At 60.2% G+C, this 21,161-nt stretch overlaps 1 protein-coding gene across 5 annotated transcripts in view; it reads right to left on the bottom strand.

Moving 5' to 3' along the window:
• Nucleotides 1-21,161, bottom strand: part of GSAP (gamma-secretase activating protein) — a 68,609-nt gene that overhangs the window by 32,158 nt on the left and 15,290 nt on the right. For all 5 annotated transcript variants that reach the window (XM_078875104.1, XM_078875103.1, XM_078875102.1 and 2 more), the window contains exons 14-27: nt 20,476-20,550; nt 19,888-19,962; nt 17,831-17,923; nt 15,367-15,602; nt 14,423-14,489; nt 12,719-12,807; nt 12,238-12,303; nt 11,015-11,137; nt 10,094-10,146; nt 9,909-9,940; nt 8,547-8,611; nt 7,585-7,680; nt 3,474-3,544; nt 3,159-3,253 (exon numbers count right to left, since the gene is read on the bottom strand). In XM_078875104.1, the coding sequence (XP_078731230.1) occupies nt 3,159-3,253; nt 3,474-3,544; nt 7,585-7,680; nt 8,547-8,611; nt 9,909-9,940; nt 10,094-10,146; nt 11,015-11,137; nt 12,238-12,303; nt 12,719-12,807; nt 14,423-14,489; nt 15,367-15,602; nt 17,831-17,923; nt 19,888-19,962; nt 20,476-20,550 (1,236 nt within the window). The remainder of the gene's footprint in view (nt 1-3,158; nt 3,254-3,473; nt 3,545-7,584; nt 7,681-8,546; nt 8,612-9,908; nt 9,941-10,093; nt 10,147-11,014; nt 11,138-12,237; nt 12,304-12,718; nt 12,808-14,422; nt 14,490-15,366; nt 15,603-17,830; nt 17,924-19,887; nt 19,963-20,475; nt 20,551-21,161) is intronic.

Below are 21,161 nucleotides of genomic sequence, written 5' to 3' on the forward strand. Positions count from 1 at the left end.
TGAATGAGTGGGTGAATGGGTGAGTGCGTGAGTGTGTGAATGAGTGGGTAAGTGGGTCGGTGAATGAGGGAGTGAGTGGGTGAATGAGTGGCTAAGTTAGTGAGTTAATGAGTGAGTGGGTACATGGGTGGGTGAATGAGTAAGTGGGTGAATGCGTGGGTAAGTTGGAGTGGTCGATTGAGTGAATGGGCGATTGGGTGGTTAAATGAGTGGATTTGTGGGTGATAGGGTGAGTAGGTGAATGCGTGGGTAAGTGGGTGGGTGAATGAATGAGTGGGCGTGTGAGCAAGTGGGTGAATGAGTGGGTGAGTCAGTTAGTGAGTGAGTCAGTGAGTGTGTGATAGGATGAGTGGGTGATTGAGTGGGTGGGTGAATGTGTACGTGAATAAGTAGGTAAGTGAGTGGGGGAGTGGGGGAGTGGGTGAATCATTGAGTAGGTGAGTGAATGGTGAGTGAATGGGTCAGTGGGTGAAGTGAGCTGATGAGTGAGTCGGCGAATAAGTGGGTGAAAGAGCGAGTGGGTGAGTGAGTGAGTGAGTGGGTAAGTGGGTGGGTGAATGAGTAAGGGAGTTGGTGATAGGGTGAGTGAGATGGCAGGTGAGTTACTGAGTGGGTAAGTGAGTGAGTGATTGGGTGAGTGAGTGGGTGAGTGGGTGAATCATCGAGCGGGTGAGTAAGTGGGTGAGTGGGGAAGTGAATGAGTGGCTAACGTGAGATGATAAGTGTTGAGATTGTTCAGGTGAGAACTCAAGAGATGACGATTAGTCTCAAGAGTGACCTGGGTCACCAAAACATCAAAGGCACTCAGCTACCCAAAAACAACCACGAGTTCACGGGCGGAACGAGTGGACGCTTCCACTCAGCTACCCCGGAGCGAGTGGTGGGGCGAGTGGTGGGGCGAGTGGTGGAGCGAGTGGTGGGGCGAGTGGTGGAGCGAGTGGCGGAGCGAGCGGTGGAGCGAGTGGCAGTGGTGGAGCGAGTGGCAGTGGTGGGGCGAGTGGCGGAGCGAGTGGCGGGGCGAGTGGTGGGGCGAGTGGTGGAGCGAGTGGTGGAGCGAGTGGTGGAGCGAGTGGTGGGGCGAATGGCGGAGCGAGTGGCGGGGCGAGTGGCGGAGCGAGTGGCGGAGCGAGTGGCGGGGCGAGTGGCGGAGCGAGTGGCGGGGCGAGTGGCGGGGCGAGTGGCGGAGCGAGTGGTGGAGCGAGTGGTGGAGCGAGTGGTGGGGCGAATGGCGGAGCGAGTGGCGGGGCGAGTGGCGGAGCGAGTGGTGGGGCGAGTGGCGGGGCGAGTGGCGGGGCGAGTGGCGGGGCGAGTGGCGGGGCGAGTGGCGGAGCGAGTGGCGGAGCGAGTGGCGGAGCGAGTGGCGGGGCGAGTGGTGGAGCGAGTGGTGGGGCGAGTGGTGGGGCGAGTGGTGGGGCGAGTGGCGGGGCGAGTGGCGGAGCGAGTGGCGGGGCGAGTGGCGGGGCGAGTGGCGGAGCGAGTGGCGGGGCGAGTGGCGGAGCGAGTGGCGGGGCGAGTGGCGGGGCGAATGGCGGGGCGAGTGGCGGAGCGAGTGGCGGAGCGAGTGGCGGGGCGAGTGGCGGAGCGAGTGGCGGGGCGAGTGGCGGGGCGAGTGGCGGGGCGAGTGGCGGGGCGAGTGGTGGGGCGAATGGCGGAGCGAGTGGCGGGGCGAGTGGCGGAGCGAGTGGCGGAGCGAGTGGCGGAGCGAGTGGCGGGGCGAGTGGCGGGGAGAGTGGTGGGGCGAGTGGTGGGGCGAGTGGCGGAGCGAGTGGCGGGGCGAGTGGTGGAACGAGTGGTGGAGCGAGTGGTGGGGCGAGTGGTGGAGCGAGTGGTGGAGCAAGTGGCAGTGGTGGGGTGAGTGGCGGAGCGAGTGGCGGGGCGAGTGGTGGGGCGAGTGGCGGCGCGAGTGGCGGGGCGAGTGGCGGAGCGAGTGGTGGTGCGAGTGGTGGGGCGATTGGTTGGGCGAGTTGTGGAGCGAGTGGTGGAGCGAGTGGTGGGGCGAGTGGTGGGGCGAGTGGCGGAGCGAGTGGCGGGGCGAGTGGCGGAGCGAGTAGTGGAGCGAGTGGTGGGGCGAGTGGTGGGGCGAGTGGTGGAGCGAGTGGTGGAGCGAGTGGTGGGGCGAGTGGTGGAGCGAATGGTGGGGCGAGTGGTGGGGCGAGTGGTGGAGCGAGTGGTGGAGCGAGTGGTGGAGCGAGTGGCGGGGCGAGTGGTGGAGCGAGTGGTGGAGCGAGTGGTGGAGTGAGTAGTGGGGCGAGTGGTGGAGCGAGTGGTGGGGCGAGTGGTGGGGCGAATGGCGGAGCGAGTGGCGGAGCGAGTAGTGGAGCGAGTGGTTGAGCGAGTGGTGGGGCGAGTGGTGGAACGAGTGGTGGGGTGAGTGGTGGGGCGAGTGGTGGAGCGAGTGGTGGAGCGAGTGCTGGAGCGAGTGGTGAATCGAATGGCGGAGCGAGTGGCGGGGCGAGTGGCGGGGCGAGTGGCGGGGCGAGTAGTGGGGCGAGTGGCGGGGCGAATGGCGGAGCGAGTGGCGGGGCGAGTGGCGGAGCGAGTGGAGGAGCGAGTGGTGGGGCGAGTGGTGGGGCGAGTGGTGGGGCGAGTGGTGGAGCGAGTGGTGAGGCGAATGGCGGAGCGAGTGACGGGGCGAGTGGTGGGGCGAGTGGTGGGGCGAGTGGTGGAGCGAGTGGTGGGGCGAGTGGTGGGGCGAGTGGTGGGGCGAGTGGTGGGGCGAGTGGTGGGGCGAGTGGCGGAGCGAGTGGCGGAGCGAGTGGCGGGGCGAGTGGTGAGGCGAGTAGTGGGGCGAGTGGTGGGGCGAGTGGTGGAGCGAGTGGTGGGGCGAGTGGTGGGGCGAGTGGTGGGGCGAGTGGTGGGGCGAGTGGTGGGGCGAGTGGTGGGGCGAATGGCGGAGCGAGTGGTGGGGCGAGTGGTGGGGCGAGTGGCGGGGCGAGTGGTGGGGCGAGTGGTGGGGCGAGTGGTGGGGCGAGTGGTGGGGCGAGTGGCGGGGCGAGTGGTGGGGCGAGTGGCGGGGCGAGTGGCGGGGCGAGTGGCGGGGCGAGTGATGGGGCGAGTGGTGGAGCGAGTGGTGGGGCGAGTGGCGGAGCGAGTGGCGGAGCGAGTGGTGGAGCGAGTGGTGGGACGAGTGGTGGAGCGAGTGGAGGAGGAGGAGGCACCGCCGGGGAGAGGGAGGCTGAGCTGTGCCACGGCGTCCCCCAGCCTCATGGTGAGCGGGAGCATCGCGGCTTCCGCTGCCTCCGCCTTGCGGGCACTGCTGGCGCGGACAAAGATAAAGACAAAGATCCCCCGTGTAGTCTACTGACAGACTGTTGGGACAAGTGCCGTTAGCGAGCACCTTTAAAGACCGGCACGGCACACAAGGGGAGTGGGTGGCCAGCACCACGCCAGGTCGCCTTTGTCTCCCCAGTGGCGATGTTGGGGCGAGTCGCTGGGGCGAGGGCTGACACGGCAAGAGAGGCGCGGAAACTCACAGGCACACGGAGTCCCAGGTGAGTCCGTAGGCCGCCCAGACCGACTCCAGCAGATGGGTCACCTGCTGCAGCTGAGGGCGACAGCCGGGGGAAGGGGAGGAAGTCACAGAGTGAGAGGTCACGGAGCCAGAGGTCACGGAGCTAGAGGTCATGGAGCGAGAGGTCACGGAGCGAGGGGTCACGGAGCGAGAGGTCACGGAGAAGGGGTCATGAAGCGAGGGGTCACAGAGCGAGAGGTCACGGAGCGAGGGGTCATGGAGCGAGGGGTCACGGAGCAAGGGGTCATGGAGCAAGAGGTCATGGAGTGAGGGGTCAAGGAGCGAGAGGTCACGGAGCAAGAGGTCATGGAGCGAGAGGTCACGGAGCGAGGGGTCACGGAGCAAGGGGTCACGGAGCAAGAGGTCATGGAGTGAGGGGTCAAGGAGCGAGAGGTCACGGAGCGAGAGGTCACGGAGCGAGGGGTCACGGAGCGAGGGGTCACGGAGCGAGGGGTCACGGAGCGAGGGGTCACGGAATGAGAGGTCACGGAGTGAGATGTAACGGAGCGAGGGGTCATGGTGTCGCACGGTCATATCCCGTCAGGGTTAGGTTAGCGCTATCCTCCGATTGGCACGGGTTGGCTACGTAGGGTGCGAAAGAAGTTCAACATGCACACGTAGGTTAGCTTGGTTTTTTTTGTGGCACAGGTGAAAGCCCATTGGGGCAATAATTGCACGTTTTAAATGGGGACCCTGGTTATAGCTACAACAACAACAACAACAGCTACAACGACAACAACAAGCACCACGGAGGACGTAACCCAACAACCACCGTGCAAGGTCGAGCGGCAAGGTGGCGGCATGAACGTCGTGGTAGAACCGGGTACAAGGCGAGGAGGAAGCCAAGCCGCGTTTGACGAACGCGTTTCTACAGCCTGCAGAGCAGAGCGATCGATTGCACCGCACATCGCAAACCTCGCCGATCTCATCCAAGGAGCATAAAGCATCGCCGCGCAAACTCCGCTCGTCGGACAAAGGACGGTCACCACATCGCGCGGCGCTTTCAGACGCGCTACTGCGGCGGCCGTCTGGAACGTTCTACCTTCCGATGTGAGGAAGTCACTGGGAGCTGCGCACTTTTAAATCTAAATTGAAAACTCATTTCTTTAGAACTGATTTCTGCTTGTTAGTTTGTTGTCCTTCCCCCGCAACCTCCGATTAGCACGGTTGGCTACGTACGGTGCAAAATCGGTTCAACGTAGGTACGTACATGCACGTAGACTCGAAAGGGAATCTGAGATGTGAACTACCTCGCCTGATGTACAGGAGGTCGTGGGTTTGATCCCGACCCTCATGCCTGCTGTATATTTGGAGTGTGCATGTTCTCCCTGTGGTCGTGTGGATTTTCTGCTATAAATGTCCACACAATGACGATGAGCCACTTCGTTGTGCAATCATTTGTGATGTCCAGGTCGCTTCTGAAAAAAGCTACGTAGCTCAGTGTGCTTATATTATTTTATGTTTTATTTTTATTATTTTATTATTTCCATTCTACGTGACGTTACCGAAAGAACCAAGAAGAAGCTCAGTGTGCCTTACCTGGTAAAATAATAATAATAGTTAATAGGTACGCCCATGCAATGCAGCTGTCTCGTGCTTTGCATGTCTGTGTGAGTGAGTGTGCCTAAATCGCTCCTGGGCCTCCTCTAGATCCACTGCGCCTTAAATGAATATCTGATACGGTGTATGAAATAATACGAAGAGTTTTTACCCTTTCTGGCAATAAAACCGGTATCAAGATGTTCAAACACCAAATAGAAACATTTAGCAAGCAATCATGTTAGATTGCTCAGGGGTTATGATACGGTGTCTAAACACAAGCACTAAGGAGACAAAGGCGGTCAGGGGCAGTGTTAGCCACCCACCATCACGTGTGCCGTGCCGGTCTGCAAAGGCACTCGCTGAGAGCACTTGACCCATAAATCTGTTGAGGCTACATGGGGGATCTGTGCCTTGTGTTAGGAAGGGGCGACGCAGTGGCTATGAAGACGGTGATCCGAGTGAGATTTACACTCGCGACCAACATCAGTGGCGTACATCTGAACTGGTCCCGAGCCTCCCCTAGGTTGACCCAGCCTTAAATTATGAGCTGGTGCGACGTGTGAAAATCATTGGCACTTGGGAGACAACAGCACAGGGCACGGTGCTGACCACCCCACCACCTCCAGAGCGAAGTCAGTCCTTTGTCGGCGTAATACTTGCCCCAACGGTCCATATGCCTACATGGGAGACCTTTGTATTTGTGCGATTTCTAAACTTCGGTGATTTTCAGCGGAGAAATCAGCCGGGCGTCACAGCAGCTGGAAGCTGCTTTAACACACAGCACGTGTCACCTAATACAGAGCTTCCGTACCATCCGATACAGAACCCCTGACCGATTTAACACACAGCGCTGGTGTCACCTAATACAGAACCTCTGCATCATCCGATACAGAACCCCTGACCAATCAACACACAGCGCTGGTGTCACCCAATACAGAGCCTCCGTGTCACCCGACCGAGACCCCGAGCGGCACGTGATACGGACGCTGCATCCTGCGAACAGAATCAATGAAGAGAGAGGGCTGCGTTGGCATGAAGCACAAATACACAAATAAGTGCAACCCCTCCACTCACCTCCGTGTCCGTCACCGGAGCCGTGGGAACGGAGTCAACGAGACCGCAATTCCACGCGACTGACCCCGTACCGCGCCACTGACGCCGTGATGCTCCACTGACCCCATGACACTCCACTGACCCCGTGACGCTCCACTGACCCCATGACACTCCACTGACCCCGTCACGCTCCACTGACCCCGTGACGCTCCATTGACCCCATGACACTTCACTGACCCCGTCACGCTCCACTGACCCCGTGACGCTCCACTGACCCCGTGACACTCCACTGACCCCGGGACGCTCCACTGACCCCGTGACCCTCCACTGACCCCGTGACGCTCCACTGACCCCGCGACGCGCCACTGACCCTGTGACGCTCCACTGACCCCGTAAGGCGCGACTCGGGTCGATGACTCGGCAGAGGAGACGGCGTGAGGCTTGGGCAAAGCCAGACGTGGCACTCATGCTACGGATGCGCGACGTTGGCCGGATGTGCGTCGTCCGAGTTGCAGATCTCACGCGGTTTGTATTCGATCCGCTTCGCTCACAACAGACGTTAAAGATCCCCCCGTGACGTCACTCGCAGGAGATGGCCATTGCGCGGCGGCGTCACGGTCCAAAATTTCCAAATGTGAAAAAATCACGCCGCTCGTGACTCGATTGGGATGCGCACGGCAGCAACCGTCGCCTCCCGACTGCGAGAACCTGGCAGGAGCCTCCTGACAAGGGAGTCACGAGACTCGGCGAGTCTTTCCTGGGCAAACAGGCGGAGTAGTAATAATTATAATAATAATAATGATGGGCGCCACGGTGGCTAAGAGATGTTAACTCCCTCGCCAAGTACACAGGAGGTCGCGGGTGTGATCCCGACCCTGCCGCCTGCTGCATATTTGGGGTTTGCGTGTCTCTCTCTCCCCGTGGTCGCGTGGATTTTTCTCCGGGTCCTCCGGTTGTCCCCTCCACAATTACAATCGACGTGCATTCAGAGTATTTGGCTGCTATAAATTTCCACGTGAGAAGCAGCTTCTTTGAGCCATCATTTGTGGCCAGGTCGCATTTGAAAAAGAGCTGTAGAGCTCAGTGGGCTACAAATAATAATAATAATAGCCCAACGAAGTAGCGCATCAGCAAGTGGAAATTGATAGCAGCCAAATACTCTGAATGCACGTCGATTGTAAATGTGCAGAGAGAGACACGAATCTCCAAATATACAGCAGCAGGCGTCAGGGTCGGGTTCGAATCCACAACCTCTTGCATACCAGGCGAGGTAGCCAACATCTCCTAGCCACCGCGGCGCCCCTAATAAACTTGGGGGCTCTGGACGCGGCCGCTGCTGACGACGGAACAGCAGCCAAAGGACGGAGTGACGGAATCGGCTGGCGGGCGGGAGGCGCCGTGGAGGTGTCCGTCCAACGGCGGACAGAGCACGGCTGAAGGTGAACGGGGCTGCTGCTGCTGCTGCTGCTTCGCCTCACCTGGATCTGCACGTAGCTCAGGGCGATGTCCTCCAGCGCCTTCCTGCCCAGCGTGGGCAGGCAGCGTTGCAGGTGGGTCCGCAGGTCATCCACCAGCTGGGATACACCAACGGCCACGGGGTCACGTGGCCACGCAGACACTCGGTCAAGACGGCGAGCAGGCGTGTGTGTGTGGGTCCCCACACAGATAAATATCGACTCACATAGAGACCCACAGACTCACATGGAGACCCACAAACTTGCATAGAGACACAGACTCGCATAGAAACACATAGACTCGCATAGAGACCCACAGGCTCACACAAAGACCCACAGGCTCACACAGAGACCCACAGACTCACACAGAGACTCATATTCCCACATAGAGACCCATAGACTCGCACACACACATATATATGCCATGGTAGGATGCCACCAACTGACCTTAGACACACTCACAGAGGGACCTACAGAACGTATAGGAATCTATTGACTCACACAGAGAGCCGTAGACCCAGAGACCTACAGATGTGCCGTGACCATCTGCCACCATCTGCTCTTGGGTCTTCTCTTCCCCTTGGTGGCTGGGCTCCTGGAGGCCACTCCGATGCCGGTCTGGGCGATCGGCCTGTGATCGTGATTGAGGCCGGGTGAAGTCAATTCGCTTTTTGGCACCTTTCTGGCAACAAAAATCTGAGGTGCCGGCTCGATGCTCGGACATGGCCATCTTGAGCCACCCTGAGCCACCGTGAGCCACCCTGAGCCACCCTGAGCCACCGTGAGCCACCCTGAGCCACCGTGAGCCATCCTGAGCCACCGTGAGCCATCCTGAGCCATCCTGAGCCACCGTGCGCCACCCTGAGCCTCCGTGGCTGCAGGCCCCTGAACGGCCCAGAGGCGGCCTGCCGAGCATCCGGCGTCCCCCCGACGACGCAACCACGGGATTGGGGGGCTAGGGGAGGGTGTCGGCGCAGCGTGCTCACCATGCCGGCCGTCAGCATCTGCTCCGGATCCTCCTCCTGGAAGAGCGGCAGACTGCTCGGTCCTCCTGGCCACAGAAGTCGAGAGGTCAAGGGGGTCAAGCCGGCGGGTCGGCCGAGGTCGGACGGAGGTGAGCGCGCGCACGTGGCCGGGTTGGCGACGCTTGTTGCCGTCGCTCGCCGCTAGCCGTTGGCCCACGCGCCGATGGAGGCGGTCGCCACGGCGATGGCGCGCTCGCGGGGCCGCGTGCGGCGGAGGACGGGGATTGTGAATCCCGTAGTCGCAACGTTAATCAGGAGGCCGTGGCGTTCGATCCCGACCCCGATGACGCCTGCTGTATGTTTGGAATTTGCGTGTCTCTCTCCCCCCGTGGTCGCGTGGATTTTTCTCTGGGTCCTCCGGTCCCCCCCCCCCCCCGCATTTAGAATCAACGTGGGTCTCTGTGAGTCTCGAGAAACACGCTTTTCGAGTATTTGGCTGCTATAAATTTCCGCGTGATGATAACACGTCAAGTCGTTGGGCTATCATTTGTTTTAGCCACGCCACTTCTGAAAAAGAGCTATGTAGCTCAGTGGGCCTTACCTGGTAAAATAAAAATAGTGAATAACCGGGGAGTTTAGTTTAGTTATAATCAAGGGAGAGCAGCAATTCTTGTGCTTCGAGGCAATCCCGAATCGCGATAGCTCGTCGGTTCGCAAGAGCGGAGGGTGTAAAATTCCATCCGCGTGATTCGCGCGTTTCGCAACAGCTTCCCGTTCCCTCTCCATCGTAACGCGACCATCTCTCCCCGAACGGTCTCCTGCCACCACCCGTCTGAATTCATATGCCGCCGGTTGTAACCTCGGCTCCCCACTGCCGTCGATTCACGTGGTGGAACAAACGCGGCCGGTGCCGGCATGCGGGGCGGATGAAGGGCGGAGCGCGAGACGGTGTCAGCGGCCTCGCGCACTCGCAGTCTCTCTCTCACTCACGCAACAAAGACAAAGACCGCCACCCCCTCTCCCCCGCGTAGCCCCAACAGACTGTCGGGGCAAGTGCCGTTAGCGAGCGGCACCGATGGAGGCCGGCGCGGTGCACGAGGGCGTGAGTGGCCAGCGGCGCCACGCCGGGCCACCTTTTGTCTCTGCAGGGGAGATGTTTGCGCACCGCACCGGCCACTCGCTTGAGGCCGAGTCGGCCTCGGGGAGGCCCAGAACCGGTTCAGACAACCGTCAGTGGCGTTGGTCGCCGCGGGCGGGGAATCGAACTCGGGTCTCCGCCGACCTCACACACGCTGGCGACCTCACAGGGGGTCGCAACCTCACACACGCTCGCGACCTCACAGGGGGTCGCGACCTCACAGGGGGTCGCTTTCTCCCGCTCACCTTTGCTCCAGGAGGCAGACAGCGACAGGACCCTGCGAACAACGAGGGGGAGTGCGTCAATTCCACCCGTTTGAAGCCGGTGGCAAGTTTCGATAGCGATTAATATTCACAACAGACGTCATTCCCGCGACCCGCGCGTGGTGTTTGCTGTCCGCCCGATGCGTCGCACTCGAAACTTGCGATACCTCCTTGCCAGGGTGAGGAGCTCGCCGACCCGGTGCCCGCTGCTCTGAGACGCCTGAGAAAGCGGAGAAGAGAAACGAACACGCCGCCCATCAACGCCCTGTCAGCTCGAGGGTTTGTGACGACGCGCGCGGATCTCGCTCGCTCTCGAGACAGACGCGGGGGAGGGAGCGATGCGAAAAAGCGGGCAAGGCAGCCCAAAGCGGCGCCGCGCAATTGGCCAAGCTCCATTGTCCTGCTGCGGGATGTTCGCGGGAGCGGACCGGAGGACGTGGAGAAGACCCCCGGGTGTGAGGAGTGGGGAGCGGTGGAGGGTGTCAATGCTCTATTCGATGGAACAGATGGACGCGACGAGTCCACATTTTGCCACAGCGCCTGTCTCAGATTGCGCTGCGGGACAGAGAGACGGAGGTCGAGAGACAGCGACAGGGGGGACAGAAGGCGTGAAGAGAGCGGGGGGGGGGGGCAGGCGATGGGCGGAGAGGAGAGGAGATAGCAGACTAGGAGATGGAGACCAAAAGGGCAGCAGGCACAGAGGAGATACGGGCGGGGAAAGCAGAGATAAGAAGACGGCGGACAGGGAAGGACGTGGGACGCGAGAGGAGATGAGACGGGCGAGGAGGGCTGAGAGCGATGGGCGTCGGGATACAAGGGCACGGCACCAGGAGGAAACTCAAGCGTGCGACGGGAGAGGGGAGGATGGAAATGATCCCACTTGCTGTACTGCCATCACACCCTGGCAATCTGGGAGATGCTGAGCTCAACGCCCACGGGTTGGTGTGTGGGTGGGTGTGTGAGAAGGAGCGAGGGAGCTTGACGACCGCGTGCACGCACGGTCCACCGACCCTCGCCGCTGCCTGGGTGGCGCTGCGCTACCGCGGCACACCACCGGCACCACCGCCGCGGCCGGGCGTCCCGCTCACCGCATGGGCCGCGACGAGGTCCCGCAGGGCGCGCCGGTTGCCCCCGAGCCGGTAGCGCCGCTGGGCCCCGTCCGGCACGGCGACGCGCCGCTCCAGGCCGCTCCAGAACCCCGGGCCGCTCGCCTGCCGCCGGGGGCAACGACACCCGCAAGGCCGTCACGCGCTCCGCTCTCGCTCCGCACCCGCGAATCAACCAAACGATTCGGTGATGCCGCCGCCGCTGCTGTCGCTGCTGCGTTGGCAGTGGTGCACGCGCGCAGTTAACGACAACCGCTCAACGCTGCCGATCAGACATCGCCTACGTGTCATTATTCTTCCTCGTAAGCCCACGGCGTTATTGAGGAACGTGCTGAGCGTTTTGTCCTGCGTTGAACTTCTTTCGTGCCATATGTTGCCAACCTTTATAATCAGAGGTGCGGAGCGGAAGGACACTAAACACAGAAAGCAGTTCTAAAGCTACAAAAGCAGCAACAACAACAGCAGCAACAACAAATAACAACAGCAACAGCAGCGACACCAACAACAGCAACAACAACAACAGCAGAGTATCCTTAGACACTCAGCATCAAGCACGCGACAGCAAGACAGCTGAGAGCGCCCGCGCGGTGAGCGTCGCGCGGCACCGCCACTCACACCGGACCTCCCCGCGCGCCACGGGGGCTAGGAGATGTTGGCGACCTCGCCTGGAATGTAGGAGGTCGTGGGTTCGATCCTGACGCCTGCTGCTGCATATTTGAAGTTTGCGTGTCTCTCTCCCTCATCATCATTACGGTGGCTAGGAGATGTTAACTACCTCCCCTGGTGTACTGGAGGTCGTGGGTTCAATCCTGACCCTGACACCTGCTGTATATTTGGAGTTTGCGTGTCTCTTTCTCTCCCCCCGTGGTCGCGTGGACTTTTCTCCTGATTTTCCCTCCACATTTAGAAATCAACATCACGCGTCTAGAGTATTTGGCTGCTACACATTTCCACACGACGAATATGATGACGATGAGCTACTTCAGTGAGCTATCGTGTGTGATTAGCCAGGTCGCTTCTGAAAAAGAGCTGCACAGGAATCACGAGCCAAACAAACAGGCACTCCGCCACACGCCTCAATTCCACCCTCCTCTTTCTCTGGTTAGCACGGTTGGCTTACGTACGGCGCGAAAGAAGTTCAACGTACACATACGTGCGTACACATCCCATCAGCCACGCGGGGGGAGCCGCGCGGGGGTCCGAACCTTTTGCTTGAGAGCGTCCGCGACGTTGGGAATCTTCTCCTGCGTCGCCGTGAGTCCAGGGATTTCCTAGACGCACGACGGAGGAGAGTGAACATTCAGTCGTCGTCACCATCACCACCACTTCTTCATTGAAACATTCCACGTCTGGAAAACCCCTTGAGATGGAACAGCTCCTTTGCTAGGGGCTGCGCGACTGCAACGCGCGAAGCCTACGCAGAATGACGCACGCGCAATCTTGAAGACGAGTGAGGTGGTGAGCGAGGTGGTGAGCGAGGTGGTGAGCGAGGTGGTGATCGAGGTGGTGAGCGAGGTGGTGAGCGAGGTGGTGAGCGAGTAAGATTGCGACGAAGGTGAGCGGCAGGTGAGCGAGTAGGCGGGTGAGAACAGTGGGAGAGCTGACGAGCGAGGAGGTGAGCGAGAAGGTGAGCGACTGGGCAGGTGAGCAGGAGAGCGAGGAGGTGAGCGAGCCACCAGGCCTCACCTCGGTCCACGTGGTGAGCGCTGTGTACGGCAGGAAGGGGATCGCATCCGCTGCTCCTTCCCTCACCGCCATCTCCCCCAGCACAGACGCTGTGCAGAGACACAAACACACAGATACACAAACACGCTGAGACACACAGAGAAACACAAACACACAGACACACAAACACACGAACACACAGAAACACACACAGACACACAAACACACACATAGACACACAAACACACAAAGACACAAACACACACAGAGACACACAGATACACAGACACACAAACACACAGAGACACACAGAGACACACAAACACACATACACACAAACACACAAACACACAGAGATACGAACACACAGAAACACACAAACACACAGAGACACAAACACACAGAGACGCACAAACACACAGAGACACAAACACACAGAGACACACAAACACACAGAGACACACAAACACACAGATACACACAAACACACAGAGACACACAAACACGCAGAGACACAAACACACAGACACACAAACACACAGAGACACACAAACACACAGAGACACACAAACACACAGAGACACACAAACACACACAGATACACACAAACACACAGAGACACACAAACACACAGACACACAAACACACAGAGACACACAAACACACAGAGACACACAAACACACAGAGACACACAAACACACAGAGACACAGAGACACGAACACACAGAGACACACAAACACACAGAGACACACAAACACACTGAGACACACAAACACACAGAGACACACAAACACACAGACACACAAATACACAGAGACGCACAAACACACAGAGACGCACAAACACACAGAGACAAAACACACAGAGACACACAAACACACAGAGACACAGAAACACACATAGACACACAAACACACAGAGACACACAAACACACAGAGACACACAAACACACAGAGACACACAAAAACACACAGAGACACAAACACACACAGAGACACACAAACACACAGAGACACACAGAGACACACAAACACACAGAGACACACAAACACACAGAGACACAGAGACACGAACACACAGAGACACACAAACACACAGAGATACACAAATACACAGAGACACACAAACACACAGAGACACCAACACACAGAGACACAAACACACAGAGACACACAGACACACAGAGACACACAGAGATACAGAGACACAAACACACAAACACACAGAGACACACAGACACACAGAGACACACAGAGATACAGAGACACAAACACACAAACACACAGAGACACACAGACACACAGAGACACACAGAGATACAGAGACACAAACACACAAACACACAGAGACACACAGACACACAGGAGGAGGAGCGGGGCACTCCGCGCGGGGCGAGCGAAGCGTCGACTCCGCTTCGGTTCCGCGTGGCCTCCGCCGTCGTGGGCCGTCGCTTTTCTCTCGCGGCGACCGCCGAGTGGGGCACACGACGACCTCCGACTTCGCGGCGGCAGTTCATCGCGACCCGCCGCTTACACGCCGTTGGAGAAGGGCCACCGCCCGAAACGTCGCCCGTCGCATACTTATCCCTTGCGAAAATCCACCGAGCGTCACCCACGGGTTTCTGCTCCACGGCCGTTCCGGCCTGCGCGGCTGTGCAGAGTGCGCAGGCGGTGCGGCGGCACCGATGGCCCGCGGCCGAGCGGCGAGCGGCGAGCGACTCACCGACGAGAAACTCCTGCAGAAGGTGCGTGGACGGCTCGCGACAGCTCTTGTACAGGAACCGCAGGGCCTGCGTGGAGACAGGGTTCCACACGCGCTCCGCCCGCTCGTTCCAACACTGCGCATTTACCCCGCTGCTCACCCACCCGCCCGTACGTGCGTCGAGCTCATTTCACACCCCGTACGTAGCCAACCGTGGGGTGATCGGAGGTGCGGGGGAAGGACAACACGCTAATGCCGCTAAAAGCAGTTCTAAGGGAATGAGATTTCAATTGAGATAATTTAAAAGTGCATCGCACCCTGTGGCTTCCGAATATCAGAAGAGCATTCCAGACGGCTGCATCATCAACGTCACCACCATGAGTGAGCGAGGGAGGGAGTGAGTGAGGGAGTGAGCGAGGGAGTGACTGAGTGAGTGAAGGAGTGACTGAGTGAGCGAGGGAGTGACTGAGTGAGCGAGGGAGTGAGGGAGTGACTGAGTGAGTGAGGGAGCGAGTGAGGGAGCGAGTGAGGGAGGGAGTGGGCGAGGGAGGGAGTGACTGAGTGAGTGAGCGAGTGAGTGAGGGAGTGGGCGAGGGAGGGAGTGACTGAGTGAGTGAGCAAGTGAGTGAGCGAGTGAGCGAGTGAGTGAGGGAGTGAGCGAAGGAGGGAGTGAGGGAGGAGGCAAGCGGGTGAGCGAGTGAGTGAGGGAGTGAGCGAGGGAGTGACTGAGTGAGCGAGGGAGCGAGTGAGTGAGCGAGGGAGTGACTGAGTGAGTGAAGGAGTGACTTAGTGAGCGAGGGAGTGACTGAGTAAGCGAGGGAGTGACTGAGTGAGTGAGCGAGTGAGTGAGGGAGTGAGGGAGTGACTGAATGAGCGAGGGAGTGACTGAGTGAGCGAGTGAGTGAGGGAGTGAGCGAGGGAGCGAGTGAGTGAGCGATGGGGTGGAGGCGAGGCCCACGACCGACCTGCTCCTTGGCTCCGTGGTGCTCCCCGGACGCCAGGGCGGCGTGCAGGGCGGCCGTGCGGTGGCCGCTCCGCCGGCAGCGGCGCAGCGTGGCCCCCAGCTGCGGGGCGCTGGCGGTGGCGTGGCGTGCGCCCAGCCGGTGCAGCGTCCCCGCCGAGCGGCTCGCGTAGAGGTCTCCCAGCGTGCGCAGGTCGGGCTCCGTCACAAAGTTGCGCAGGAACGTGGACAGGTCGCGACCTGGCCCGGAGGGGGGGAAACGGAGAGTTGGCAAGACGCTCACAACAACAACAACAACCGCCATTCGCCACTAAGCGGCGGTGACGTCACCACGGCGCTTGTGCCAGGCTATGTGCACGTTGATACCACTCTGTCAAGAGGTCGTGGGGCAGACCCAGCAGGTGCCACGGGTCGCCTGACTGAGATGACTAAGACGACTGAGATGAGTGGCTCGCTCATGCAACCCCCACCACCCATCGTGCACCAGGCAGCGGTGGGCATGAGGAGGCAGGCAAAGGCAGAGCCTCGCCCGTGTAGCCTCAACAGGCTGTCGCGGCAAGTGCTGTGAGCGATCACCTATAAAGGCCGGCACGCCCGGCGATGTAGACACGAGAGCACAAGGTGCTCATTCGAGGCTGAGTCAGTCGACCAAGCGGAAGCGCAGGACCGGGTCAGATCGTCGTCACTCGTGGACATCGGCGGCAAAGAGCTTCGTGGCTCGTCAGATTTCTCCAGGATGAATAAATACATAAATTATTCTGATTGCCGACTCCTCTCAAGATTCCGTCACCGATGTGCGGTGGCCGCGAGCGGGGATTCAAACTGCCGGGGCTCCCCCAATTCGCCGTCACGCTCACCGGGCACGCTCACCGGGCACGCTCACCAGGCACACTCACCAGGCACGCTCACCAGGCACGCTCACCAGGCACGCTCACCAGGCACGCTCACCAGGCACGTCCACTAGGCACACTCACCAGGCACACTCACCAGGCACGCTCACCAGGCACGCTCACCAGGCACGCTCACCAGGCACGCTCACCAGGCACGCTCACCAGGCACGCTCACCAGGCACGCTCACCAGGCACGCTCACCAGGCACACTCACCAGGCACGTCCACCAGGCACACTCACCAGGCACACTCACCAGGCACGCTCACCAGGCACGCTCACCAGGCACGCCCACCAGGCACGCTCACCAGGCACGCTCACCAGGCACGCTCACCAGGCACGCTCACCAGGCACGTCCACCAGGCACACTCACCAGGCACGCTCACCAGGCACACTCACCAGGCACGCTCACCAGGCACGCTCACCAGGCACGCTCACCAGGCACGCTCACCAGGCACGCACACCAGGCACACTCACCAGGCACGCTCACCAGGCACGCTCACCAGGCACGTCCACCAGGCACACTCACCAGGCACGCTCACCAGGCACGCTCACCAGGCACGCTCACCAGGCACGCTCACCAGGCACGTCCACCAGGCACACTCACCAGGCACGTCCACCAGGCACACTCACCAGGCACACTCACCAGGCACACTCACCAGGCACACTCACCAGGCACCTTCACCAGGCACGCTCACCAGGCACACTCACCGCCACGCTCACCAGGCACGCTCACCGGCACGCTCACCGGAGATGCTCACCAGGCACGCTCATCAGGCACACTCACTAGCCACACTCACCAGGCACGCTCACCAGGCACGCTCACCGGGGATGCTCACCAGGCACGCTCACCAGGCACACTCACCAGGCACGCCCACCAGGCACGCTCACCAGGCACACTCACCAGGCACGCCCACCAGGCACGCTCACCAGGCACACTCACCAGGCACGCCCACCAGGCACGCTCACCAGGCACACTCACCAGGCACGCTCACCAGGCACGCTCACCGGGGATACTCACCAGGCACGCCCACCAGGCACGCTCACCGGGGATGCTCACCAGGCACGCTAATCAGGCACACTCACCGGGGATGGTCACCGCCATGCTCACCGGGGATGCTCACCAGCACACTCACCGGCCCGAGCGCAGCTCGCCGTCGCGTCAAATCAAACCGAACTTTACCTGGCACAGCACAATTCGTGCATGCAATCCAAAGTGCCTTGCGGGACAATATAAACACCAGTGTGATTATTACGCAAAAAAAGTCGCGACATTAAAATGAACTAAAAGTATAATGCAAAGAATAATAAGCACACAATTAGGGCATCCTAATTAAGGCCCAATCTAAAAAAGGTACGTGTTTTGATTTGTCGTTGAAAAACATTCCCTCATTCTAATGCCCTCAGATCATCGGGCAGAGCCGTTCCGAAGGTGAGGGCCGCAGAAGCTAACGGCTGCCTCCCGGCGCGTCAGCCACGCCGTGCAACGCGTCTCTGTTTCTGTTCCACATTGCGAAACCGGAACACGGCGGGGGGGGGGGGGGGTGAGAAGTCCTCGGCTCCACGAGCAGCCCGGGGCACCTTCGAGGAAGAGGCTGTGGCAGGACAGCCAGGGGTAGTCCACGTTGACGAGATGCAGGAATCTCCCCGGCAGGCTCACGGCCACGAACCCATCTGTGGGGTTGCGCGTAAATACAGGGCACGGTTACACTCTCTCAAAACCATTGCCAGCACCCCCACCACCACCACCGCCACCACCTCCACCGCCACCACCACCATCACCACCACCACATCCACTGCCACCACCAAGGCGACCACCTCCACCGCCACCACTACCGCCACCACCAACGCCACCACCACCGCCACCACCGCCACCACCGCCACTACCACCACCACCGCCACCACCGCCACCACCACCGCCACCACCGCCGTCATCACCACCACCACCGCCGCCACCGCTACCACTGCCCCCACCGCCCCCACCACCACCAACCCCACCGCCGCCGCCGCCACCTCCACCGCCACCACCACCACCGCTACCACCACCACCTCCACCGCCACCACCGCCACCACCTCCACCACCACCACCGCCACTACCACCGCTACCACCGCCACCACCACCACCACCGCCACCACCACCGCCACCGACGCTGCCACCACGACCAACTCGACCAGATGACAATGAGGTGTGTGTGCGTGTGTGCGTGCGTGTGCGCGTGTGTGTGCGTGCGTGTGCGCGTGTGTGTGCGCATGTGTGGGCGTGTGTGCGAGCGTGTGCATGTGTGTGCGTACGTGCATGTGTGTGCATGTGTGTGCGTGTGCGTGTGTGTGCGTGTGTGTGCGCGTGTGTGCGTGCGTGTGTGCGTGTGTGGGCACGTGTGTGTGCGTGTGTGTGCGTGTGTGTGCGTGTGTGTGCGTGTGTGTGCGCGTGTGTGTGTGTGCGCGTGTGTGCGTGCGTGTGTGCGCGTGTGTGCGTGCGTGTGTGTGTGTGCGCGTGTGTGTGCGTGTGTGTGCGTGTGTGTGCGTGTGTGTGCGCGTGTGTGTGTGTGTATGCATGTGCGTGCGTGTGTGCGTGCGTGTGTGTGCGTGCGTGTGTGTGCGTGTGTGTGTGTGCGTGTGTGCGTGTGTGTGTGTGCGTGCGTGTGTGAGTGTGTGTGTGTGCGTGCGTGTGTGCGTGTGTGCGTGCGTGTGTGTGTGTGCGCGTGTGTGTGCGTGTGTGTGTACGTGCGTGTGTGTGCGTGTGTGTGTGCGTGTGTGCATGCATGTGTGTGTGCGTGCGCGTGTGTGTGCGTGCGTTTGTGTGCGTGCGTGTGTGCGTGTGTGTGTGCGTGTGTGTGTGCGTGTGTGTGTGTGCGTGGAGCATCTTCGCTGGTTGGAAACATTTAGGCTGGCCTGCCTACGATCCATCCTGGGTTTAACCTGCAGGCTGGATTGTGTGAGGAGCTCACAAATCCTTGAAAGATCTGGGCAAAGTCCCATCAGTGAGCTCCTCCGGCAGGCAAGGCTGCGTTGGCTGGGTCATGTAGCCCGCATGCCCAGCCACCGCATGCCTAAACAGCTTTTGTTCGGCCGGATCGAGGGGGCTAAACGGGCGTGGCACGGGCTAGAGAAGAGATGGAGTGATGTGGTACAGGAGGACGTGGAGCTGAGTGGACTTTCCAATGACTGGTACCAGCGGTGTCAAGATCGGCCTCTGTGGAGGAGGCTCGTGAAGGACGCTACTGGGCAGTTGGAGGCAGTCGCCCTCCAACAACAACGGAGGGCGGAGGAGCGACGCCCACAACAACGAGCGGAGCGCTGGGTGGCTAAAGCACAGCAAGTTGGTACAGTAGGGGGCACAGGTGGTGCATCAGCCAGTCATCTCGGTCATCTCGGTCAGTCGACCCGTGGCACCTGCTGGGTCTGCCCCGTGACCTCCTGCCAGCGGCGTTCGACACTTCACGTGGCCTCAAGGTGCACATGGCCTGGCACAAGCGTCGTGGTGACGTCACCGCCACTTAGTGGCGAATGCCGGTTGTTGTTGTTGTTGTGTGCGTGTGTGTGCGTGTGTGTGCGTGCGTGTGTGTGCGTGTGTGTGTGCGCGTGTGTGTGTGCATGTGCGTGTGTGCGTGTGCGTGCGTGCGTGTGTGGTGGCACACCGAGGGGTGTGAAGAGCAGCAGTTCCCGCTGGAAAGCCACGGAGCCGGCGTCAACCTCGAACCCAAACGAGTATCCTGCACACAAAGACAAAGATCCCCCATGTTGCATTTGTAGCCTTCTACAGACTGTCGGGGCAAGTGCTGTTAGTGAGCACCTATGAAGGCCGGCACGGCACACGAGGGGGTGGGTGGCCAGCACCACGCCCGGCCGCCTTTTTCTCCCGAGAGGCGATGTTTACACATCGCACCAGGTGATCATTTGAGTCGACCTAGCGGAGGCCCAGAACCGGTTCAGATAATTGTCACTGGTGTTGGCCGTGAGCGGGAAACGAACTCGGGTCGCCGCTCCCCACACGGGGGAATACGTACGGACGCACACACACACGCACATGCACACACACACATGCACACACACAGACGCACACACACACGCACACCCGCGCGCACACGCACACACACGCACACACACACACACACACATGCACACACACACGCACACACACGCACACACACACGTACACACACGCATCACACACACACACCACACACACACACAGTCGGACATTGTGACTGAGACCAATCTCTCACCGTGATGGACCATGAGGATGGAATAGCGCACGGCTTGCCCCGCCGGCCCCTCCTGATAGCAGATGCACAGCGCTCCTGCGTCAACACAGCGGCACAGAACGCACGCACAAGTTCCACGCAGGCCGGCTGTTGGCGAGCGCCCGTGCAGGGCCTCTTCCCCGGTGGTGGCATTCACACACCGCGTACCGGGAACTCATTTGAGGCTGTGCTGACCTAGGCGAGGCCCAGGAGAAAGGTTGAATCGCGAGCCTCTGCGACGGGCATTGGCCCCCACGGACACCGAGCCGGCGCCTGCGATAGTGCCCGGTAGCTCACAAAGAGACCCATAGACTCGCATAGAGACCTATAGACTCACACAAAGACCCATAGACTCACACAGAGACCCATAGACTCGCATAGAGACCCATAGACTCGCATAGAGACCTATAGACTCACACAGAGACCCATAGACTCACACAGAGACCCATAGACTCGCATAGAGACCCATAGACTAACACAGAGACCCATAGACTCGCATAGAGACCCATAGACTCGCATAGAGACCTATAGACTCGCATAGAGACCTATAGACTCACACAGAGACCCATAGACTCACACAGAGACCCATAGACTCGCATAGAGACCCATAGACTCACACAGAGACCCATAGACTCACACAGAGACCCATAGACTCGCATAGAGACCCA

Source organism: Lampetra fluviatilis, chromosome 40 (genome assembly GCF_964198595.1).
Source record: "Lampetra fluviatilis chromosome 40, kcLamFluv1.1, whole genome shotgun sequence".
Lineage (NCBI taxonomy): Eukaryota > Metazoa > Chordata > Hyperoartia > Petromyzontiformes > Petromyzontidae > Lampetra > Lampetra fluviatilis.